This window comes from Lissotriton helveticus, chromosome 7 (genome assembly GCF_964261635.1).
Source record: "Lissotriton helveticus chromosome 7, aLisHel1.1, whole genome shotgun sequence".
Taxonomy (NCBI): Eukaryota; Metazoa; Chordata; class Amphibia; order Caudata; family Salamandridae; genus Lissotriton; species Lissotriton helveticus.
Window position 1 is genome coordinate 1209983599 of NC_136068.1, and position 25779 is coordinate 1210009377.

The window sequence follows — 25779 nt, forward strand, 5'->3', positions numbered from 1 at the left end:
AGCCAAGGCGGCTCTGCACAGTGAAAACTGGCACAAGGCCAAGGAGGAATGGAAGGTCCTAACTACAGAGGCACAGCGTGTCATGGACAGTCTATATCATGTGAGGGACGAGCTCAATGAAGATGACACCGGATGCCTGCTACGAGGACACCAGCTAGTGATTCCCACGTCATTAACGGCACAAGTGGTTATACTTGCTCATGTTGGGCATCAAGGCATGGTCAAGACGAAGTCACGACTCCGAACAAAGGTATGGTTCCCCCTGATGGACAAACTGGTGGAGGCGACGGTCCGGTCATGCACGGCCTGCCAAGTGACCAGAGAAGCCCTCCGACCGGCTCCGATCCTGGTGGAGCCCAGGCCGGAATCTCCCTGGTCCTGCGTTAGCCTTGACTTTGGCAGCTTGTCAGATGGCCGACACACACTAGTCGCCATCGATGATCACTCTAAATATCCTGAGGTTGAAATCATATCGTCACCCAGTGCCACTGAAGTGATTCCTAAGCTTGAAAAAATCATGGCAGCTCATGGTCTCATACGTGAACTAAGGACTGACAACGGGCCTCCCTTCCAAGTGCAAGAGCTGGCCAGCAAACTGAACGCTCTCGGCATCCAACACTGCCGAGTCACGCCCTGATGGCCACAAGCGAATGGAGAGGTGGAGAGATTTATGCGAACATTGAATAAGGTAATTAGAATTGCCCATTACAAAGGACAGTCATTAGAGCTGGCCATATTCACGTTTCTGAGAAGCTATCACCAAACACCCTACACCACGACTGGGGTAGCCCCGGTACACCTCCTCATGGGCCGTGTAGTTACCGATTGCATACCTCACCACCCCAAGTGGCGGCCAGAGACGCCCGATGACACCGAAATTGATGCCCGGCACCACCGGGCGAATACCGAGGTCAGTCACCGATGGAGTGCCAAAGCCCCCCAAATCGCCTGAGGCGATGCTGTGTTGCTCAAGAATCGCATTACAAGCGGTAAATTCAGACTACCATATGAAAAAGAGCCATGGACTGTGGTCAGTGTTAAAGGAACCTGGATCATTGCTACCAGGGGAAGAGAAACCATAACCCGCAACGTATCGCATTTCAAGAAGTACTAGTCTGAGGAGTCTGTGTCCACTCCTAGGAGACCTGAAGACAACTCAAGCTTCCAGTCCATGGAAGACCTCAACACCAGCGGCTCAATGGACATGTCCTCCCCTCAGGAGTGTCGAGGGTCACCTGAGGTGGTGCGGACTCCACAGGGCGGAACAGTGAGTGAAGAGCTGGCGATTAGTCGTAGTCACCCAGAGTCACAGTCCAGCGAAACCTCCCTTGATGCCGGCGTCGGTGAAACGCAGAGCCGGGGCCTGTCACAGCACCAGCCTCGGAGCAACCCAGTTCCGTCCTGTCGACTGAGAGTTCACTTCACGTAAGACTGTTCTCAATTGTACCTTCTGAGCAGTATATCCCCATGTAAATGATAAGTCAGGAGAAGAGCGGAACCTGTGTCTGCTAATGTTGTGTTTTGTTGTTGTTGGGGAGGAATGTAGTGTTTTGGCCTGTGACATAAGCGTAGAGCGTAAGGGTCACATGACCCCAAGTTAATAAAGGTGGGCTCGCACGCACGTACGTACGCCAGTTGGCTACGGCGGCAAGCCCTGTAAGCACCAGTCCCGACTCCAAGTGATTATTCCTAGGCCCCTAATTAGCCCCGTGATTAGCGCCCCATTAGTGTTGCCCCCAGCCCTGGGCAAAGAGCCACTGGATACACAACACTTGCCCTCAACCGGCCACCCTGCAGCAAAAGGAATGATGAATGTGGGAGAAGAGGAGAACTGCGTTATGTCATTGCAAGTCAGGGGGCATGCAATGTCACTTCCATTGCCCCAGGCAGACGTGGAAAACAGTTTCCGTTTCAGATTATGCATGATACAATTCACTTTCCACGTCCCTCCCTCGTGTGCAACGTTCTCAGTTTACAGGCAAGAAAGCAACATAAAAAGTTTTTTTTAAGCTACCAAAGCAGTTCATTGACATCTTAAGTAGAGCGCGCACCGCAACAGTAGCCTCGTAGCACATCGCGCCTCCCCTCTGATGTGATGCGTTCTGTAATTCTGTCATTTTAGATTGAACGTGGACCCTTTTTCCTCACCTCCCTGAGCAAGAGCACTCGTGAATGCCAGAAGTAGCCTGTGGTGTTAGGGAGGCCGTTTGAGGTTCAACGTTCCTGTGTTGAATGCCTTTCTCTTGAGCTACAATTGCACCACCGTTCACCCCTCAGATTCCATGTCATTTACCGCCCGCCTCGCAGTGACTTCATCAGTGACCAATACTCGCAAAGTGACAATCAGACTTTCGTGGGTGACTTCAATCTCCACTTGGGCCTACCCAAGACTCTTCTGCAAACTCCCTGGTCATCTTCCTCTCTGCAAACGATCTTATCCGACACTGCACAGAATCAACACACTCTAAGGGCTCAATCTTGGACCTCGTTATTTCTAAAGCGGGCATGCTTTCGATCACTACCCCTATTCATGTAGATTGGTCTGACCATCTCCTCATCAATCAATCAATCAAGGACATTTATAGAGCGCACTACTCACCCAGAGGGTCTCAAGGCGCTAGGGGAGGGGGGGGGTGCTGCTACTGCTCGAACAGCCAGGTCTTGAGCTTCTTCCTGAAGGAGAGGTGGTCCTGGGTCAGGCGGAGGTGGGTCGGAAGGGAGTTCCAGGTCTTGGCGGCCAGGTAGGAGAAGGACCTTCCTCCTGTTGTCGCTCTTCGGATGCGGGGGACGGCGGCGAGGGCGTGGTTGGTCGATCGGAGGTGGCGTTTGGGAGCGTAGAAGTTGAGGCGGCTGTTGAGGTATCCTGGGCCTTGGTTGAGTAGGGCTTTGTGTGCGTGGGTGAGGAGCCGGAAGGTGATTCTTTTGTTGATCGGGAGCCAGTGCAGGTCTCTCAGGTGTCTGGAGATGTGGCTTCGTCTGGGGACGTCGAGGATGAGTCTCGCCGAGGCGTTCTGGATACGCTGGAGTCTCTTCTGGAGCTTGGCGGTGGTTCCGGCGTAGAGGGCGTTGCCGTAGTCCAGACGGCTGGTGACGAGTGCCTGGGTGACCGTCTTCCTGGTTTCGGTGGGGATCCACCGGAAGATCTTACGTAGCATGCGAAGGATGTTGAAACAGGACGAGGAGACGGCGTTGACTTGTCTGGTCATGGAGAGGGAGGAGTCCAGGATGAAGCCCAGGTTGCGTGCGTCCCATTCTCTCTTCAACTATCACACTCTATAACTCTTGGCCAACCCAAGAGGGCTATCTCCTGGTTCCGTGATGCAAAAAATATTGATGTCGGTCCCCTCTGTGAATCAGCTTTTTTATCACTTCCAAGGCTAGACCCGAACCTAGATGTTGACAAACTCACCTCCCAATGCCTCACAGTTCTTGCAGCCGAAATCAAGAACTTCGCTCCACTCAAAAGCAAAAGAATAAGGCCCACTCCCTCAGCACCTTGGTTCAACAAATCCCTCTATGAAGAAAGGAAGCAGCTAAGATTCCTGGAGAAACAATGGAGGCAAGTGCCCTCCACCGATAACTTGGCCACGCTTCGCTCAGCAAGATCCAAGTACCACAAGCACATCTTCCTTGGGAAAGCGGCGCACTTCAAAACCCTCCTTGACTCAGCCAAAAATAGACCCAAAAAACTATTCGTTCTCATCAAGATTCCTAACTACTCTCCCCCAACCTCCAAGTTGGAGGATTCTGCAAAGAGAGCAGCGGATTTCGCTATTTTCTTTGATGAAAAAGTGAAATCACTTGTGGATCAGGTCGCTCATCCTACCCCTCCAGAGGAGTGCAAATCCTTAGCCATTTGGCAGAACTTTGACCCCATATCTGAAGATGCCCTTCTCAAGTGCATCCGCGAAACAAAGCCCTCCAACCATTATCTGGACCCCATCCCCAGTGCCATTGCCATTGACTTCTATACCCTTTCCCTCTCCTATTGGACCACTCTGGTTAACCTCTCCCTCTATCAAGGCTCCCTTCCTGTCTCCTTCAAAACTGGACAGGTCACCCCTCTGCTTAAAAAACCAACTGCTGATGCGACTGACCTTAACAACTTCCGCCCCATCACTAACTTACCCTTTCTTGCGAAGATCACAGAAAGATGTGTAGCGAAACAACTCTCTCGTCATATCAAGGACAATGATCTTCTTGACAATTTCCAGTCTGGCTTCATTCAAAACTGCAGCACTGAAACAGCCCTACTGCAAGTGGTTGATGACGCGCTGAGGATACTCGACTCGGGGGGTCCTGTCTTCTAATTCTCCTTGACCTTTCTGCAGCTTTTGACACTGTCAATCACAACACCCTCCTCAACATTTTCCACAGAGAATGGGCATGGAGGGCACTGTGCTTTAATGGTTTGCTTCCTTCCTCTCTGATAGATCCCAAATGATAAAAATAGCGAACAGTCTTTCATCTCCTGTGGCGGTAGGTCATGGTGTTCCTCAAGGCTCTATACTTGCACCCACATTGTTCAATCTCTATTTAGAACCACTGGGAAATCTCCTAAGTAAATCCGGGCTCCACTATCATCTCTATGCAGACGACACTCAAATCTACCTCAAGGTTGCCTCCACTCACGATCTCTCTATCCTAAGCTCTACTCTCGACTCAATTCAAAACTGGATGTCAACTCATCAACTGATTCTGAATCCCTCCAAAACTGAATTCCTCGTCTTCTCCTCCTCACTCTCTCCTACTCTGGTGCAATCATGGATGGATCAGATGAATCTACTTAACAATGAACCCATCATTGTCGACAGCGCAAAATCCCTTGGTGTCATACTCAACAAAAAACTCAATCTAATCTCCCACATCAATTCCATTGCAAAGTCTGCTCGATACCAACTGCGCTTTCTTTGGGGAATCTGTCGCTTCTTCCCGGAGCAGGACCTTATAACCCTGGTGCAAGCGCTGGTCCTCTCCAGACTAGACTACTGCAATTCTCTTCTTACTGCCCTCCCCAAATCCCACTTGTCCCCCCTTAAATCTGTTTTCCATTCAGCAGCTCGTTTCATTTATGGGGCCAAATGAAGCGACCACATCACACTGATGTTATCCACCCTCCGCTGGCTTCCCATCGAGGCTATTGCTATCTACAAGACTGCTTGTATCACCCACAAAGCCTTGCACTCCTCCTCTCCTCGCTACCTGGTGAATAAACTGAAACTCTCTGGAGGCTCTAGACCATCACGTAATGCGGAAAATCTACTGCTTGAACCTCCCACTTTCAAGAAGGAAAGAACGATGGCCCAATCCTTTTCAGGCAACGCGGTGAGAATCTGGAACTCCTTTCCGCCTCAGCTCAGGACCGCCGCCTCCTCCCAGGCCTTCAAAAGGGACCTCAAAGTTCTCCTCCTCCAAAGACACCTCCAAAAGTAATTCACGTCCTCTCTATTATCTGAAGGAAGACCTCCCATTACTGAAAATTCTACTCTCCATGACTATGGAAGTGCCTTCCCAGTGTGTTCTTGTGGTTGGAGTGTTTGCCATTTATTGCAGTATTTATTTATTTATTTAATTAATTTCTTATATCGCGCCAGAATCGACCCTGTCGGGGTATCTCCGCGCTTTGCACGCCAGGTTGGTAAGGAATGTAGCTATGTGGATGGGCTAGGGTCTCAAATAGATGAGCTAAGACCGTTATTCTTCCAGAAATAAGTTTGTTTTGAGCATCTTCCTGAAGGAAAAGTGGTTAGTGTTCTGTCTGAGACCGAAAGGCAAATTATTCCACAAGGTCGGCCCCACAAGGGAGAGGGCGCGGCCACCTTGTCTGGTCTTCTTAATGAGTGGGGGTTTTAGTAACAGTTGGTTACTTGATCGAAGAGAGCGATCTGGTTTATAGAGTTGGAATTTTTGGGCTAGGTATTTGGGTCCATCTCCAAAAAGGCATTTATGAATGGTACAACAGATTTTGAACTTGATATGTTGCCGTATCGGTAGCCAGTGAAGTTCCCTCAATAGGGGCTTGGAGGGAGTTCTTGAAGGAGCGTCCAGTATCAGTATTATCCTTGTACTTGTGTTTGGTACTCTTTTGTAACATGCACACACCACTTTTCCCTTGTAACACACGGTTTGCTACCTCTCACATTTTGTTTGCCTTTGATACTTGCACACGTGCCACCATTGCCGACGTAACGTTTGTTCTTTTGCCTGAGTGTCTAGCATATATTGCAGTATTATACCTCTAATTGTACTTTGTTTTCTCTTGTAACCTGCACACTTGCCACTTTTTCCTCCTGTGCACTTTTTGCTACCTCATGTATTTTGTTTGCTCACAACTGTCACTTTACCTTATGTAACTTAACGTCTGCTTTTGTAATCTGTTCATGTGTAATGTTCTCCTCAAGTATCAGTTCTGTTCCTATCGTGAAGCGCTCTGACGCCTTCAGGTAAAGTCTGCGCTATATAAAAATGCATAAATAAATAAATAAATAAACTTAAGCATCACCATGGGAACTCCCGAGGGTGTCTGTGTGTGTAGGGGGGGGGGGGGCCTGGGCGTTCACCCTGTGCGTAGGACGGGCGGGGTCCGTTAGATTCTGGCAACTACGGGCGGGGTCCGTTAGATTCTGGCAACTGTTATAATCCACTCTGGATAACAAGAGTATTTACACAAAATCCAGACTACGGAGGGGAAGTGGGGGGGGCGGGGGGGGGGTGTAAGATTGGCTCACAGTACAGTTCATAAATGGTCAAACTGGACAGGACGGCACAGTTCTCTGTCTTTGTTATACTAAGACTTCGACTGCATACAGCAATTGGATCATAGGACCCTGCCGGCATACGAAAATCTGGAAACAACGACCCAGAAACACATAACATTAAGACCAACGTTAAACATTACACAACCGATCCTAATGCAATTGTGCTTTATGGGTTTAAACTCTGCCTCGCACCTGCCTTGAACGATAAAGTCAACAAACCGCGTATCGTAGGGTAATACAGACCTGCAGTCAGCGTGATGAGACAGACCAGCACAACCAAGAGCTCCATGGCTTGTAAATCCCCAACTAGTCATATGACTACAGCCAGAAGTATCATTCAACTCCAGTTAGAGAACGATCACCTGACATCAGCTATTTTAAGAACCAGCGTGTCAAGCCTCTCTCTGACCCACATCATTTTATTGAAACAAAGCGACCATCTTCAAATGATGAACTGCTGAAGGAACAACAAAAAAGAAAACATTCGAAATTAAACAACGTATTTTTTCGTCAACTACAGTTACAGTCAATTTTCACTTGGAAATACTTCATTGCTTTCTGTTGTAAACTCTCTAAATATGTGTAAAAACTGGCTAAGAAAGACGATACCTTTCTTGGATTACATTTTGAAGCATTGATTTTAGCAGCTTAAGGAACTGTTGCCTTGAAAAGCAACTTTACGTGTGTCCCTTTTCACGTCATTCAAAGTAATCATTTTCTGTTGTTAGTCATAGGGTCGCTTAAATCATTTGTCCTTTGTTTGTTTTCATGACTGAGGGTCACGGGGCCTCGAATCATGTAAAATCCGTTCAGCAATAAGTGTGGTTGCAAACCCGCGTGACACAAGATTGACATAGTGGCGTGTTATACGGAATTTTCATTCTCCCGATTTTTTATTTTAAATCTCCCACGTCCCTGTCCTAAAGGGCTGCCATCTCTGCAGGTCCCAGTCTGGGCAGCGTCTCAATATCCTGTGATTCTGGGCAAATCACTTAATCTCACTATGTCCAGCAAAACAAATGCACGTGACCTTGTGTAATGTCACAAATTCGCACCAGATTGTTCGCACGGACACGCCAAATGCACTGTCACGGGTGGGGCGATGGTGGAAAAAAGTATGTGCTTTGCCAAGACCAAGGATTCGAGTCTGGTTTCCCGTTTCGAAGGGCTGACGGCTCAAACCGCTAGTCCGCACTTACTCCCTAATACAGACAGACTGATGAGGTGCATGTAAGCCAATGCAGATTGACCTCTTCTCATTTTCTGTCTGTCCTTTAATAAAATGGCAATAAAAGCATTTGAAGACAAAAACAAGCGCGGCGTGTGACGGGATTCTGGTCTTTCTTCTATGTCAATGATAGAGCTGGTACGGAAAGCCAGAAGGGCTTTACAGTGCTTCCAGCAGCATGTCAGTGCCGGGTGTGGGCTCTCTTCGGCTCCGGCTTTTCTTTGATTATCCTCCACCCAGTAGTCCCGAGAGCTGCCAGTGCTGGCTGCTGCTAGACCTAAGCAGGTGCCGCTTGGTAACCGACCTCAGCAGCCTGATCCGCACCCGCTTTGGGTTCAGCCAACGCTCGCGCCTCAGCCTCTACTTACAGGAGTGTCTCTTACCCCCGTGCGAGGCCATCGGAGTGGTACGTGATAATGACTGTATCCGGTAAGTTTCGTTCAACGAAATAGGTTCTGAGCTAAGGGCATTCATACTCTGAAAAGTGGGGCGAGCACTCTTTAGGTACATACAGTGGCAAGGAAAGGGCTTCATATGTGCAGAGGACCAACGATCGCATACGATAACTTGATCAAGTGTGAATCAACTGCCACAGATAATGTATAGGGGTGAAAGCAGTGCTTAAGCGGGCTGCTGTTGTCGGGCTCCGAGTACTTGGGCTTATTAATGCAATAAACAGGGTAAAATTCCACTCCCTTCGTAGTGTTTCCCCCCCCCCCACACGCGTACCGCAGAGTTCCTAATAACTCCACAGAGCGGTGTTTTCCCTCTCGGGCTGCTCGTCTATGTTAAGTTGGAGCGCACGAGCAACGAAATGCTCCATTAAATGGACACAACTTTTATCATAAATTCGTGCGCGCGTTTTCTTTTGAACCACAACTGTAGGCATTGCTACCATTGCTGGAAATAAAACAAAGTTTTACTGTGGGATCTCATCAATTGGGTACAGTAATAAAAGGGGTGAGCTAGTGACAGATACACACTGCATTATTTTGAACTAGTTTGCCCCCAAATAAATTGCCCACAAGGGAGCTATAGTAGTAAAAGTATTCTGGTTTGCATAATTAGGCACAGAGTGCGTTTACGGAGGCTCAAAAAGGTAGGGGTTTCTAAAGGGTGACTTAAGAATAGTAACTGAGGATTGTTGAGAAGAGGTTTGACCTTAATAACTAAGGGCATGCACTTGTATATGTGGCCTAAAATATTGCTTTTTTAAACCTCTTGAGTCTCATCATTTTTAAGGTCCTGCAGCTTCTCTTCATGGTCTACCCCTTCCTTTTATTCCTGTCCCTCTTTCTCACGACCCTCCTCCTTTTTGCTTTCTTTTTAGGCCTCTTTATGCTTCTGGTACTCCTCTGGGGCCTGGTGGTGTTTTATGTTTCATCCACCCGGTACTGGACTTTGTGGCCCTCATGATCATTCTGGTCCTAGTCCCCCTGGCACTGGTCACCCCGCTCCTGCTGACTATCCCCATATTCCTCTGCCTGGACCAGGTTCTCCTTTTGATATGGTACTGCTAATAATCTCCTTGGTCTTTTTTCTGGTTCTTTTTCCATAACCACTGGGCCCTCCTGAACTGGTTCTCCTAGTCCTGATTTTCCAGGTCCTGATTCTCCTGATCTCTGGTCCTAGTCCATTTGGTCTTTCTCCACTTCTAGGTCCTGGTCTGATGTCCCGGCACTACTGGTTCCACCGGTCCTAGGTCTCTTGGCCCTGTCAGTCCTAGTTCACCTTGATCGTTCTGGTTTTGCTCTAATCCTCAAAGTCCTGGTCCAGTTCTTGATCCTACTGGCACCATAATTGTTCCCTTCTGGGCATAGTCTTATTCCTCCTGTTTCTCTTTTGATTCCAATTCACCTGAAGTTAGTTTCCTGGTCACCATTGTCCTGGTTCTCTTGTTTCCCCTGAATCCCTACTGGTCCACTGGTCCTGTTTCTGTTCTTTGTATTTCTGGCCCTGGTTCTCTTGTTCCTTGTTCTCCTGACACCAGTCTTCATGGCCTCTTAGTCCTGTTTCTCCTGATACTGGTCAATCAGGATCTAGTTTTAGTTGTCCTGGTGTTGGCCCACCTGGCCATGGTCCATCTGGCCCTGTGGTTCTTGCCCTCTTGGTCCCTTTGGTACTCCTCCTACTGGCCCTTGTCATCCTGATCCCCACTATGCTGATCCTGCTTGCCAAACGTGTCTAGTCCTGCTAGTGACCTTGGTCAACTTGCTGGTGGTCATGCTCCTCCTGTCCTTCACCCAGGGCATTCAGGAATCGCCTCCAATTCTGTTGCCCAGGCATATGTTTTTATTTATTTTGAGCTGATTCCATATATGCATGCCAAGGGAGCGGAGCTTGAAGGACAGAAAAAGAAATAAGAGAGCCCACTAGACCTCCTCTCGATGCCCTAGACAGTTCATGTACTGTCTTATGCAAGACATTTTTAGCTTACAGTGGACTTAGAGCCTGCCCAGTATTGTCCATAGGTTGATTTTGTTGTAGCTCTCATTTTCTAGTTTCTTATTAGTTCATGTTTGGGCTTCTTCCTCGGATTTGTCCCTGCCCTGGAATATATCCCAATAACGTGTGTCCTTCCACTGCTGCATTTTCAGGAGCGACTTTTTAATTATTTAGCCACTCTGTGTGAGTGTGAATGTTTTGTAGATGTCTCTGTGTATGTCTTCCCCTCCGCAGCGCTCACTCTTGTTGAGCTTTAACCACACATGTGCTTCCACTTGCCCTCAAATGCTTAGCCCACCCCGCTTTGCTTTTTTTGCGTGCGCTTCTCCTCCACTTAGGACACTTTCTTGTGTGATTACTCCTCTTGCATTCCTCTCCGTTTGCTCCCACCTCATGTTCCTTGCAGCTCCCTCCATTTTGCTTCACCTCACCCACACCCCACTGTTGCTTTTCACACTCCATTAGTGCTGTTTTCCCTCTACTGCTCCCCCCCCTGTTTTGCTTACCACCGCTCTAATTATTATTATTTTGTTGTTGTTGCTGTTATTGTTTTTACATCATTTTGTAGGCGCCTACATGCTTGGTGTGTGCTCCTAACTAATGACATGGTCGGTTGTGAATGTGTTTTTTTTCTTCTTTTTTTTCTTCCTTTTTTAAAAGTCATGCTGCATAGCATCGGGTTTGCTGTACAGCATGACTACAGTCATTGGCAAAGCCAATAGGTCCAAAGGTGCGTCTTAATGGCTTTGCCACTGCTTGTTTTCCATTTGGGGATGTTCAGCGCCTGTAAGATCTGCACACAGAAAACACTTGGGTTAATGTACCTGCTGCACAGACCTGTCTGTCCAGCAAGTTTCAGGCTACAAGAGTGGAAAGTTAACTCTGGTGGTCAATGGACTTTCTTGAGAGATGGGTGCGTTCTCTGGTCACAGGTTAGAAGCATCATAGAATGACACTGATGGTTACTTTGTTTGTTTCATTTCATAATACGTAGGTACATTTTAACCTTGTAAAGACCTGCTGTATAGGTGTTTGCATGCATGCATGTGTTAGTGCTTGCTACAGGCAATGTATTTTCATTGCAGAAAGACATGTACATGTTTTCTGAATGTCCTCGGAAGTCACAGAAATTGGCGATGATCAGCAGCTTGTCCTTTCAAAGGTTGTTATTTTTGAAGCTAGGGTCGCTGTTAAAGGGCCGATTACAATGCTGTAGGAAATGGCTCCAACCCTTGGTCAGAGCCGTTCCTACGGCACCATAATCTTCTGTTTGGATTAATTTCTGATCGACCCATTTTGATGGAGTCAGTCAGGAATTAATCCAAACTGGATTTCCGAATGGCTTATGAAGGTCTCAGTAACCCATCGGCCATTTGGAAAGGGGCCTGTAATCCCAAGGGCGTCTCTTTCCGCCAGAGGGAGTAGTATGTGCGATTCCTACAGTCTTTCTGTCCTGGCCTTTCCGACACAGAAAGACTGTGGGAACCAGATTTTGGGGCCCCCCAGCAGGGCCCGCATGGGTGCAAGGCCTCCGGATGACGGCCTCGGAAGCACCTTTGGTGCCCCTCTTTTGATCCCTGCACCCCGTGGCAGGCACCTTGATGCTCCCATCGTAAAGAATAAGATTGTGACGAAGAGTGTTCAGTCGCATTCTAATTGCTGGTTTGAGACCACCGACAGGAGGTCAGTCGGTCCCAGATCATTGTCGGACGGTCTCGGGTCCATCCGACATTGAAATCAGTCCCTAAAATCCGTCCTGCTGGTTGTGATGGATCATAAAATCCTGTATTTCCTATTGATCCCTCTGTTGTGTCGCCAGCATTCTCATTTAAATAAATATCACAATCTCCAGCTTGCTATTGATGGTGGTATGTTCTTAAGTCAATTATGCTCAGGGCCCCTTTTCATTCTTTGTGTGTAACTGTTCCACAAAATATTTGAATCCATCGTTTGCACTTCTCTTTTCTTTCCAGACTCATCCACGCTATAATTCTGTCTGGGACACAGTTAGGGACTTGGGCAAGGACTGGTGACTGGGTAGAAAACGTAAGCAAAAAGGGGGCACAACACTGCCCAGGATCACACAGGAAGTCAGAGGAGAAAAGGGATCCAAAGGGGAGGCCTGCACACAGGAACAAGGTAGCTAGAATTCAGAAAGGATAGGCGCCCAGGTCGGGATTCAGCATTCAGAATAATTGCACCTAGGACAGATGTGCAAGATGTATATCTCAGCATTAATAAACAAGCATTAGCATAGCCAATAGGTCTTGCCTTGCCTTTGAGACCTTACAAGTATTTTGCCATGTAGCACGCAGTTTCACTTTCGTTTGTCAGGTGCTTCTGTGTGCGCCCCGGAATACGAGATGGAGGATTTGCGCACTGAAAATTCTAGGTAGTGCATTGCTTAAAAGTTAGTACTGTATCTCACCTCAGACCAGACTGTTGGGCTAAGAGGGCTTTCGTCACACCTCAGTCAGGTTTCCTGGGCTAGGCTGGCTGGTTTGGGGCTGCTAGCCCGACCTTTGACCTTGATGACAACACAGTATTCATGCAAGGAAAATTACATTACACAAGGACACAGTGATTTAGTTTTGTAGGCGAGGTGAGATTAAAGGATTTTTACAAGACTGACACAAGATTGGGGCGGCCACAGGAAGACAAGAGGGAGTGGTGCAGGGGAGGGAAGGAGGCACTGCAGCTTCCGCCCTGCGCGCCACTGCCTGCTCCTGCAGGCAAAACTCTGTGGGAGTAAACCTTTTCTGAAGAGGTGGGACATGCACCTACCTATAGCCATTTGCGTGCCTTCATTCTTGAAAGACACACGCAAAAGCCAATCAAATGTGTGGGAGGAGTCAGACCCACACAGAGTAGCTACAAGAAGCAGAGCAGCGTATGTGCGCTGCTAGGCTCGACCTAAAAAGGGAATGTGAAGTAAAGCACTCAGGAGATCCGCAAGGTAAGACTGAAGCTCGGTCCTTACCCACAATAACTGTTACAGATACTGACTGCAAATACCCACATATAGGATATGCAAGCAAAGGCAGGATCTGTGGAGCTGATACCTATGGTGACATTATAAATATATAATATACCTCAAAGACAATACTCGCGGTGAACAAGGTACACCACCTAGGTTGTCCGCTGTGCCCCTGGCTCCTGGTGATAAAGCAGGAACACGCAAGGCAGTAACAGCAAGGGGGTAGAACTAAACACAATCACAATAGACAAGGAGCTAGCAAGAAGGAGTGTTAACAGGAAAGGAAGGAAATCACAGGGCACACTTGGCAGAAAGCAAGTAACAAACGTACAAGGTAATAGAAGGAAGACAGCAGGAATAGAAAGACAGCAAACTGGGAACTGTACAAAGGCAGTCGTGAGTAATGGGTGGGTCCTAAGCCCTTTTTAGAACTTCTTAAAAAGAAAAATAGACTTGCACGCAGAAGCGCATGCGCTGTCTCAGGTGAAACTTAAAAAGGGTTGCTTGGGAACATGTAGGCAGCAGCCACACTCTTACGCAGCTGGATCTTCTTTGCCCAGAGCTCAGTCTCACCTCTGAAATAAATGAAGAGCCTGTCCTGGATTGCAACGGTGATTGTGGTGTCGAACAATGCCACATGCAATAGTGTACTTTTGTTTTGCCAAATTGTCACCAGTATAGATACTGCTACTGTTAATTTTTTTTTATTTTTAGTGCAAATCTATCATAGGTGCTTTTTAGGTCTCGGCTAAAGACGCGCGGAAGCGCGTCTCCGCCGAGATCTTATGTTAGGGAGTGTGCTTCCCAGGAGACAGTTTGGGGCGCGCGCATCCCTGGAGCCGATTTGAAACGGGAACGCGCGCTGTGGCCAGGCGCTGTCTCCTGGGAAGCTCAAGCACCACACACGCATGCGCATACACACACACAAGCGCCCGTGCACGCACATACATACATACATACAGAGACTCCCCCCCTGACACATACGCACACACACAAGTGCACCGAGGCCCCCCCCCGCCGTCACCGTCGCCTCCGCCGTCGCACACACACACACAGACATACAGGCATTCTCTCCCCCCCCCCCCCCCCCCCGCCCCGCCCCGCTCACCGGTCAAAGGCCCTCCGGACACGCAGACATACAGGCATTCTCTCCCAACCCCCCCCCCCCCCCCCGCCCCGCTCCGCTCCGCTCACCGGTCAAAGGCCCTCCGGACTTGTGCAGCCTCCGACCGCGGGGCTCTCCCTCGGTGCTCCTCCAGGCAGTCCGTGGGCGCGGGCTTCACAAAACGGAAGTCCCGCCCCACGATAGGTTTCGTTTTGTCAGTCCCGCCCCACGATAGGTTTCGCATGCAGCTCGTCTGTCTGCTGGGCCGGTGTCGGCTCGGTTTGTATCCTCGTACTAAACACATTTTTTATCATAAATGTTTTACTTACTGCAAAAGGGAAAGCTTGTTTGTTAATAGTGCACCCGTCAGCATTATGGAGCTAAACACATATTTTATCACATATTTTTACTTGCTGAAAAGGAGAATGTGTTTTGCAGTGTATTTATCAGACTCACGTCACGCCGCTTGCTGCGGGTCGGGGGCGCACCGGCTTTTGTTTTCTCAATCACGACCAAACTGGCAGTAATATTACTTTTTAAAAAAAATGGTAAAACAGTTGATTTTAAAAGTTTGTGGAGCGCAGCCATGGCCATTGCAGAGAGTGGAGTGCCGTGCTGGTTTAATGGACCGACAAGCAACACGCAATGCGGCTTTAAACATATATAATAACCACGGGCATATTGGTATCAGAGATTATATTTAGTTAGACTAAAGGGACAGGTGTATATGTAAGCAAATGTATTATTGTTTAAAAATAGAATTAACAAAGGCATCGTGCTCCAAAATGAAGAAACTTATGCAATTTTTTTTAAAAGCACCAGTGCAAACCTCCCGCACTCTGTTGACTTTATAACACCAGTAACCCGATCTTGTTCCAATTCCAAGAAACCTTTTGTGTTCCTGAAATATGGAAGGTGAAACCATGTGTAGAACATACATAGCCAATGGGAAATTTTAATGAACAGTAATTAATAATAAATCACAGCCGATCCTTAGCCTTTCAAATAATAAATAATCGACGAATACATTGATTTTCTTTCCACATAATCACATCTTTTGTAAAGAACACGTATTTCTCCACTTCTACTTGTTATGAAGTGCAGAGAATAGAGTGAGCGATGACTTATTCCACTTATGACAAATACCATCTTCTCCAATTCAACAGTTATGTGTTTTAACCACTCAGTCTACTTTTTTTTATCTGCAATGCCATGGATATCTGCAATCTTGATTGAAGAGATCGGCGACTTCTTAACTTTGGCAAAGGAGTTTTTGTAAACTAAATGGCAAACCCCCAGCTGTTCTCATCGCGCTGCGAAAAAACTGCTTATTATGAAAAAGTGAATCACACAGCCATCGACACACAAGAATCCCGTTTGCACTTCCTGGTGCACTAAATTCCACTCAAGACTCAAGTGAGTGCAGAGTAGTGAGTAGTGAGTGCAGAGTAGTGAGTAGTGAGTGCAGAGTAGTGAGTAGTGAGTGCAGAGTAGTGAGTAGTGAGTGTAGAGTAGTGAGTGTAGAGTAGTGAGTGCAGAGTAGTGAGTGCAGAGTAGTGAGTAGTGAGTGCAGAGTAGTGAGTAGTGAGTGTAGAGTAGTGAGTGTAGAGTAGTGAGTGTAGAGTAGTGAGTGTAGAGTAGTGAGTGCAGAGTAGTGAGTGCAGAGTAGTGAGTGCAGAGTAGTGAGTGCAGAGTAGTGAGTGCAGAGTAGTGAGTGCAGAGTAGTGAGTGCAGAGTAGTGAGTGCAGAGTAGTGAGTGCAGAGTAGTGAGTGCAGAGTAGTGAGTGCAGAGTAGTGAGTGCAGAGTAGTGAGTGCAGAGTAGTGAGTGCAGAGTAGTGAGTGCAGAGTAGTGAGTGCAGAGTAGTGAGTGCAGAGTAGTGAGTGCAGAGTAGTGAGTGCAGAGTAGTGAGTGCAGAGTAGTGAGTGCAGAGTAGTGAGTAGTGAGTAGTGAGTGCAGAGTAGTGAGTGCAGAGTAGTGAGTGCAGAGTAGTGAGTGCAGAGTAGTGAGTGCAGAGTAGTGAGTGCAGAGTAGTGAGTGCAGAGTAGTGAGTGCAGAGTAGTGAGTAGTGAGTGCAGAGTAGTGAGTGCAGAGTAGTGAGTAGTGAGTGCACAGTAGTGAGTGCACAGTAGTGAGTAGTGAGTGCACAGTAGTGAGTGCACAGTAGTGAGTGCACAGTAGTGAGTGCAGAGTAGTGAGTGCAGAGTAGTGAGTGCAGAGTAGTGAGTGCAGAGTAGTGAGTGCAGAGTAGTGAGTGCAGAGTAGTGAGTAGTGAGTGCACAGTAGTGAGTGCAGAGTAGTGAGTGCAGAGTAGTGAGTGCAGAGTAGTGAGTGCAGAGTAGTGAGTGCAGAGTAGTGAGTGCAGAGTAGTGAGTGCAGAGTAGTGAGTGCAGAGTAGTGAGTGCAGAGTAGTGAGTGCAGAGTAGTGAGTGCAGAGTAGTGAGTGCAGAGTAGTGAGTAGTGAGTGCAGAGTAGTGAGTGCAGAGTAGTGAGTGCAGAGTAGTGAGTGCAGAGTAGTGAGTGCAGAGTAGTGAGTGCAGAGTAGTGAGTGCAGAGTAGTGAGTGCAGAGTAGTGAGTGCAGAGTAGTGAGTGCAGAGTAGTGAGTGCAGAGTAGTGAGTAGTGAGTGCAGAGTAGTGAGTGCAGAGTAGTGAGTAGTGAGTGCACAGTAGTGAGTGCACAGTAGTGAGTAGTGAGTGCACAGTAGTGAGTAGTGAGTGCACAGTAGTGAGTGCACAGTAGTGAGTGCAGAGTAGTGAGTGCAGAGTAGTGAGTGCAGAGTAGTGAGTGCAGAGTAGTGAGTGCAGAGTAGTGAGTGCAGAGTAGTGAGTAGTGAGTGCACAGTAGTGAGTAGTGAGTGCACAGTAGTGAGTAGTGAGTGCACAGTAGTGAGTAGTGAGTGCACAGTAGTGAGTAGTGAGTGCACAGTAGTGAGTAGTGAGTGCACAGTAGTGAGTAGTGAGTGCACAGTAGTGAGTAGTGAGTGCACAGTAGTGAGTAGTGAGTGCAGAGTAGTGAGTAGTGAGTGCAGAGTAGTGAGTAGTGAGTGCAGAGTAGTGAGTAGTGAGTGCACAGTAGTGAGTAGTGAGTGCACAGTAGTGAGTAGTGAGTGCAGAGTAGTGAGTGCAGAGTAGTGAGTGCAGAGTGCAGAGTAGTGAGTAGTGAGTGCAGAGTGCAGAGTAGTGAGTAGTGAGTGCAGAGTGCAGAGTAGTGAGTAGTGAGTGCAGAGTAGTGAGTAGTGAGTGCACAGTAGTGAGTAGTGAGTGCAGAGTAGTGAGTGCAGAGTAGTGAGTGCAGAGTAGTGAGTGCAGAGTAGTGAGTGCAGAGTAGTGAGTGCAGAGTAGTGAGTAGTGAGTGCACAGTAGTGAGTAGTGAGTGCACAGTAGTGAGTAGTGAGTGCACAGTAGTGAGTAGTGAGTGCACAGTAGTGAGTAGTGAGTGCACAGTAGTGAGTAGTGAGTGCACAGTAGTGAGTAGTGAGTGCACAGTAGTGAGTAGTGAGTGCACAGTAGTGAGTAGTGAGTGCAGAGTAGTGAGTAGTGAGTGCAGAGTAGTGAGTAGTGAGTGCAGAGTAGTGAGTAGTGAGTGCACAGTAGTGAGTAGTGAGTGCACAGTAGTGAGTAGTGAGTGCAGAGTAGTGAGTGCAGAGTAGTGAGTGCAGAGTGCAGAGTAGTGAGTAGTGAGTGCAGAGTGCAGAGTAGTGAGTAGTGAGTGCAGAGTGCAGAGTAGTGAGTAGTGAGTGCAGAGTAGTGAGTAGTGAGTGCACAGTAGTGAGTAGTGAGTGCAGAGTAGTGAGTAGTGAGTGCAGAGTAGTGAGTAGTGAGTAGTGAGTGCAGAGTAGTGAGTAGTGAGTGCAGAGTAGTGAGTGCAGAGTAGTGAGTGCAGAGTAGTGAGTGCAGAGTAGTGAGTAGTGAGTGCAGAGTAGTGAGTAGTGAGTGCACAGTAGTGAGTAGTGAGTGCACAGTAGTAAGTAGTGAGTGCACAGTAGTAAGTAGTGAGTGCACAGTAGTGAGTAGTGAGTGCACAGTAGTGAGTAGTGAGTGCAGAGTAGTGAGTAGTGAGTGCAGAGTAGTGAGTGCAGAGTAGTGAGTAGTGAGTAGTGAGTGCAGAGTAGTGAGTAGTGAGTGCAGAGTAGTGAGTGCAGAGTAGTGAGTGCAGAGTAGTGAGTGCAGAGTAGTGAGTAGTGAGTGCAGAGTAGTGAGTAGTGAGTGCACAGTAGTGAGTAGTGAGTGCACAGTAGTAAGTAGTGAGTGCACAGTAGTAAGTAGTGAGTGCACAGTAGTGAGTAGTGAGTGCACAGTAGTGAGTAGTGAGTGCAGAGTAGTGAGTAGTGAGTGCAGAGTAGTGAGTGCAGAGTAGTGAGTAGTGAGTGCAGAGTAGTGAGTAGTGAGTGCAGAGTAGTGAGTGCAGAGTAGTGAGTGCAGAGTAGTGAGTGCAGAGTAGTGAGTGCAGAGTAGTGAGTGCAGAGTAGTGAGTGCAGAGTAGTGAGTAGTGAGTGCAGAGTAGTGAGTAGTGAGTGCACAGTAGTGAGTAGTGAGTGCACAGTAGTGAGTAGTGAGTGCACAGTAGTGAGTGCAGAGTAGTGAGTAGTGAGTGCAGAGTAGTGAGTAGTGAGTGCAGAGTAGTGAGTGCAGAGTAGTGAGTGCAGAGTAGTGAGTGCAGAGTAGTGAGTGCAGAGTAGTGAGTGCAGAGTAGTGAGTGCAGAGTAGTGAGTGCAGAGTAGTGAGTGCAGAGTAGTGAGTAGTGAGTGCAGAGTAGTGAGTAGTGAGTGCACAGTAGTGAGTAGTGAGTGCACAGTAGTGAGTAGTGAGTGCACAGTAGTGAGTAGTGAGTGCACAGTAGTGAGTAGTGAGTGCACAGTAGTGAGTAGTGAGTGCACAGTAGTGAGTAGTGAGTGCACAGTAGTGAGTAGTGAGTGCAGAGTAGTGAGTAGTGAGTGCAGAGTAGTGAGTAGTGAGTGCAGAGTAGTGAGTAGTGAGTGCAGAGTAGTGAGTAGTGAGTGCACAGTAGTGAGTAGTGAGTGCACAGTAGTGAGTAGTGAGTGCAGAGTAGTGAGTGCAGAGTAGTGAGTGCAGAGTGCAGAGTAGTGAGTAGTGAGTGCAGAGTAGTGAGTAGTGAGTGCAGAGTAGTGAGTAGTGAGTGCAGAGTAGTGAGTGCAGAGTAGTGAGTGCAGAGTAGTGAGTGCAGAGTAGTGAGTGCAGAGTAGTGAGTGCAGAGTAGTGAGTGCAGAGTAGTGAGTGCAGAGTAGTGAGTGCAGAGTAGTGAGTAGTGAGTGCAGAGTAGTGAGTGCAGAGTAGTGAGTAGTGAGTGCAGAGTAGTGAGTGCAGAGTAGTGAGTAGTGAGTGCAGAGTAGTGAGTAGTGAGTGCAGAGTAGTGAGTAGTGAGTGCAGAGTAGTGAGTGCAGAGTAGTGAGTGCAGAGTAGTGAGTGCAGAGTAGTGAGTGCAGAGTAGTGAGTGCAGAGTAGTGAGTGCAGAGTAGTGAGTAGTGAGTGCACAGTAGTGAGTAGTGAGTGCACAGTAGTGAGTAGTGAGTGCACAGTAGTGAGTAGTGAGTGCACAGTAGTGAGTGCAGAGTGCAGAGTAGTGAGTGCAGAGTGCAGAGTAGTGAGTGCAGAGTAGTGAGTGCAGAGTAGTGAGTAGTGAGTGCAGAGTAGTGAGTAGTGAGTGCAGAGTAGTGAGTAGTGAGTGCACAGTAGTGAGTAGTGAGTGCACAGTAGTGAGTGCACAGTAGTGAGTAGTGAGTGCACAGTAGTGAGTAGTGAGTGCACAGTAGTGAGTAGTGAGTGCACAGTAGTGAGTAGTGAGTGCAGAGTAGTGAGTGCAGAGTAGTGAGTGCAGAGTAGTGAGTGCAGAGTAGTGAGTGCAGAGTAGTGAGTGCAGAGTAGTGAGTGCAGAGTAGTGAGTGCAGAGTAGTGAGTGCAGAGTAGTGAGTGCAGAGTAGTGAGTGCAGAGTAGTGAGTGCAGAGTAGTGAGTAGTGAGTGCAGAGTAGTGAGTAGTGAGTGCAGAGTAGTGAGTGCAGAGTAGTGAGTAGTGAGTGCAGAGTAGTGAGTAGTGAGTGCAGAGTAGTGAGTAGTGAGTGCAGAGTAGTGAGTGCAGAGTAGTGAGTAGTGAGTGCAGAGTAGTGAGTAGTGAGTGCAGAGTAGTGAGTAGTGAGTGCAGAGTAGTGAGTAGTGAGTGCAGAGTAGTGAGTGCAGAGTAGTGAGTGCAGAGTAGTGAGTGCAGAGTAGTGAGTGCAGAGTAGTGAGTGCAGAGTAGTGAGTGCAGAGTAGTGAGTGCAGAGTAGTGAGTGCAGAGTAGTGAGTAGTGAGTGCAGAGTAGTGAGTGCAGTGTAGTGAGTAGTGAGTGCAGAGCAGTGAGTGCAGAGTAGTGAGTAGTGAGTGCAGAGTAGTGAGTAGTGAGTGCAGAGTAGTGAGTGCACAGTAGTGAGTAGTGAGTGCACAGTAGTGAGTGCACAGTAGTGAGTAGTGAGTGCAGAGTAGTGAGTAGTGAGTGCAGAGTAGTGAGTAGTGAGTGCAGAGTAGTGAGTAGTGAGTGCACAGTAGTGAGTAGTGAGTGCACAGTAGTGAGTAGTGAGTGCACAGTAGTGAGTGCAGAGTAGTGAGTAGTGAGTGCAGAGTAGTGAGTAGTGAGTGCAGAGTAGTGAGTGCAGAGTAGTGAGTAGTGAGTGCAGAGTAGTGAGTGGTGAGTGCAGAGTAGTGAGTGGTGAGTGCAGAGTAGTGAGTGGTGAGTGCAGAGTAGTGAGTGGTGAGTAGTGAGTGCAGAGCAGTGAGTGCAGAGCAGTGAGTGCAGAGCAGTGAGTGCAGAGTGGTGTGTGCTGTTGAGTGCAGAGTGCTGTGTATTGGCAATGTAAATGACAATGCCATTTATTTATGATTTTAAAGAAAAAAAAAGAAATGTCATGAGCAATGCCAATAGCTCTACCTTTAATGATGCCGAGACCATTGCATTGCAAATGCTTGTTAATCAAGTCTTGTCTTTGATCGTTACTTTTGCTGTCTGCAGCTGCCTTGTGGCATGCTCGGAGGACGAGGCAGTGACGATCATAGTGTTTAACGCAACATAGGTTGAGGGAGAGAGTCACATTGCTGGTGGGGTATGCTGTAGTGTGAGCCAGGACCACAAGGTCTCACCACACAGCCTTGTGGTACAGATTTGCATTTTATTGCATTTATTTTTGCAATTTTATATAGTGCTAACATGGCCCAAAGGCATCAGAGCGCTTCAGTGAGTTCCAGTTACAGTAATTAAACTAGAGCGTTTACATCGGAAGATGCGTGCAGGAGTTGCCACGTGAGTCATTTACAGCTTTGTTGGTGCTCAGCTTCTTAAAGCCCTGGTCATCGAGATACCCCTACAGATTCACATGTTTGAACCATTCCCCGCCGTCGAAGTGTGAGTCCCACTGTACCATAGAAAGCAGTCAGCAGTAGTACCATTGGCCATAATGGCAAAGTCACATAAATAGCCTATTTATATTCGTTTTTTTTTTTTTTTTTTTAAAGGGCCAAACTTCAACCATCTAGAACACTCCAAACAGAGGCTGAATCCCTCAGATATTCTACTGCATGTCATTCCTGAGCTCTGCTCAGTTTCTTCAGAATTATTCTACAGATACTATATCTCTACAATGTTAGATTCTAGTAAAACAGTTCTCTTCAGCTCCTGCAAGCCCTGTGGGTAGAAAAGGCTGTATGTGGATGATCCACTTAAAAAGTGTCTGTACTGTCTTTACCCTCAATATCAGGTTAAGGAGTGCAAGATTTGCAGCGCTTTTTCTTCAAAAACCTTGCAAGATAGAGAGGAGCGACTGCTTCTGTGGCTAAAGTTGTCCAAAGGCTAGAAATCCAGCTCATCTGATGAAGTGTTTTGTCCCACACAACCCAGAAAAGTTCCAGATCTTCTGACAATGCGGTTTCTGAGAGGATTAGAAAGGCCTTTGAGACATACAAAGATCCCCTGAGAAAGTAGAAATTAAAACTAATCTTCCAAGGGGTGGCCTCTTCCCTATTCTCTACTACTTCTGATGGTAAAAGGGAACGAAAACCTTCACCCTCCTCAAAACTGTCGACATCAAAGAAAACCATGCTGACGTCTGTCGATGCTTGTGTCACCGATAGCGTCTGTAACAGTCGTCATCGAGAAAATCCACAGCAGCTGTCGCAGCTCCTACTTTGTCAACATGAGTGATACCCTCTTCTTAAATACTGTCAGCGAGAGTTCATACTCTCAAGTCAACACCAACGAAAGCATCGTCACCAGGTACGCCGGCGACATCCAAACCTTTGATGAAGACCCCACCTCCATCGACATCAGGGCCATCGACGGAAACAGCGTCGACGAGCATATCCTCATTGGCAGCACCACCGCAACACCACCGGCTTACAAATTGAAATGGAAAATATTCTTCGTGTGGTGTGAAGCTTTGAATCTTCATCCCTTGGAAGCTTACCCTGAGCAAATTTTACCATATCTGCTATCTCTAGCTTGGTCAGGATTTGTATGTTCATTGTAATAGCTTCACCTTGCAGCAATCTAAAGATTCAGACATAGTTCTCATTCGCCTTCCCTCTGTTGGACTAGTATGGTCAAACAATTCATTAAGGTTTTTTTTAGAGTCTTCCCTCCAGTAAGAAGTACCTCCACCAGAATAGCATCTCAGTGTGGTTCTCTTGCAACTCATGCAGCTGCCTTTCGAGCCCATCCACACGGCAGATATTACATTTCTCACTTGCAAAGTTGTTCTGTTGTTGGCACTTCTACCAGAAGAGTCTGCGAGATTCAGGCCTTTATTATTCAAGAGCCTTTCTTGCGCTTCACTGATGAATATATGCTATACAGAACAAGTTTATTCCCAAAGTTCCATCGCAATTTCATCTCAATAAACCAATCATTTTGTATACTTTCTTTCCACATTCGTATCACCAGCTGAAAAGTCTCTGCATACGTTGGACATTAAATGTTGTCTCAAATTCCATCTCCAACGTACTAAAGAATACAGGAAGTCTGTTCAGCTTTTGGTAGTCTATAGTCTCTCTCGCAAAAATATTTAGCAGTCTTATACTAGCCGCCCCTCTAACATGACCCCTTTTACCCCCACTCATACCCCCCCCATCCCTCTCCCCCCTGACATAATAACCCCCACCCACAACACGCCACCATCTGAACACACCACCGCTCTGAGTTTTTCCACCCCCCCTCCCATCCCCCCCACGACAGACCCCGCTCCCTCCCCAGCTCCCTCCCCACTCTTACCCACGACACTCTCACACCTGACACAACAACTCTCACCCACAACACGCCACCATCTGATCACACCACCATTCGGAGTTTATCCACCCCACACTCCCATCCCCCCCACGGCAGACATCTCTCCCTCCCCAGCCCCTCCCCACTCCCACCCACGACACTCTCACCCTCCCAACAAAACATACAGAACATACAGCCTCCCCTACCTTAGCATCCCCCTCTCTCCCACCTCCTATTCTCAGCCCTCACTACCCTCCTGTCTCCCCCACTGTCATCAGCCTTCACTCACTCTTCTACTCACCAGCACCGACTCCCGCTGACAGCTCTACCTTTGCCTCCCACCCACCGCCTTCACCGCCTACTTCACCCACACCCCCCGCCCACAAACACGCCCACTCTTTGAATGCCATCCCACTCATTAGCACCGCAGAACGTTCCAACAACGCTAGTATATCCCCCCCCCCTCGATACCCTGCCCGCTTTCCAGCTCACTACTCAACCAGTCACCAATCGTTCTCACCGCCAACCCCATCCCCAATACACCTCCTGACCTGACTTTATCCACCCTCCAACAAGTCGAAGACGATATTCTACAAATCAAAAAAGATGTACACGCAATCAAAGACCTTCTCTCCTCACAGCCCAGTCTACCTCCCACCATCCCTCTACCATACAAACGACGCACCCTCCCAACATACCCTCGCCTCCAACGACACCCGCGCTGGCCGACTATCCCCGTTCGCAATAACTGCCACCGCCCCCTTCGCGTCCCCAACCCACTGTCGGACCGCGACCTATGCTCTCTCCTACGCTCTTATGGCCCAGGTCCGGTAAAACACATACCCAACACACACATCCCCATACCCACAATTCTTACAAACCCTCTGAGGCTCCCAACACTCAACAACAGAGGTTCCGTCCCTAACAACCTCAGAAAAGTTCCACTCACTCTAGAAAGCTCGACCACCCTTTTCTCTCCCAAACTCAAATGCATCCTACTCAATTGCAGATCGGCCCAGAGACACTCCTCCGACATCGCTGATCTCGTCTCAGCTATGGATCTGGACCTAGCCATTCTAACGGAAACGTGGCTTACTGAAGCCTCTACCTCGATTATGGACATACTAGTCCCCCCCCCAATTATCACATCATTAGGCTGGACAGGTCCCCTGGCAAGACGGGCGGGGGAATTGCATGCATCTTTAGGAGCAACCTCTCCGTTACTAAAGTCAACTCCCCCTCCCTTTCCTCCTGTGAACTCCTCTGCCTAGATATCACCAGCGAGGGCAAACAAGTGTGTGCTTTACATCTCATCTATCACCCACCTGGTGACAATCTCATATTCACCCAACAACTCATAGACATGATAACGTCCAATGCCGGTCGGCAGACCACCCAAGTCTACCTGGGTGACTTCAATCTCCACTGGAACGATCAGAAAGACACAGTGGTGAATAGTCTCAAAACTTTCCTTAATGCGCTTGACCTCACCCAAATATGCGATAGACCAACACACGACAAAGGCTCGATACTCGATCTCATCATTGCCAAAGAGAACTCTACACAACTGGAGGCGATCCAACCCTGCGACTGGTCAGATCACCACATTATCACCTTCTTTATCAATGAAAAAGTTAAACCTAATCCGGCTCAACCAATCAAATCCAAAACATGGAAAAGGGACATGAAGATTCTTAACCCCTCTACCCTGCCTCCCCACATCGGCAATCTCCTCCTTCCACCGTCAGGTGCCTCGGATGTTCAATCACTGACCGACCACTACCTTGACTCTATGAATACAATAGTCAATGAAGTCGCCCCACTGCAACTGAAGAGTCTCCACCAAAATATCTAACCCCTGGTATGACGATAGACTCAATGACGACAGGCCTACTATGCGAATGGCAGAGCGCACCTGGAGATCAGACCCTTCAGCACTGCACCTCAAAAGGCTTAAGAACAAGAGAAATGCCTACTTCAGGAAAATAAAGCGCACAAAGGCGGACTTCTTTAGCCGCCAG

The 25779-nt window shown here is 48.0% G+C and overlaps 2 protein-coding genes across 3 annotated transcripts in view; one reads left to right on the forward strand and one right to left on the reverse strand.

Moving 5' to 3' along the window:
• SCPEP1 (serine carboxypeptidase 1) overlaps positions 1–7155 on the reverse strand; it is a 243017-nt gene extending 235862 nt beyond the window's left edge. Inside the window, exon 1 of the mRNA XM_078654401.1 lies at positions 7002–7155. Within this exon, the coding sequence (XP_078510527.1) occupies positions 7002–7047 (46 nt within the window). The 5' untranslated portion in view covers positions 7048–7155. The remainder of the gene's footprint in view (positions 1–7001) is intronic.
• A 949-nt stretch (positions 7156–8104) lies between these two features.
• The window catches only part of COIL (coilin), a 211601-nt gene continuing 193926 nt past the window's right edge, over positions 8105–25779 (forward strand). Inside the window, exon 1 of one of the 2 annotated variants that reach the window (XM_078654403.1) lies at positions 8105–8415. In XM_078654403.1, the coding sequence (XP_078510529.1) occupies positions 8165–8415 (251 nt within the window). In that variant the 5' untranslated portion in view covers positions 8105–8164. The remainder of the gene's footprint in view (positions 8416–25779) is intronic. The other variant, XM_078654402.1, reaches the window with a different exon arrangement.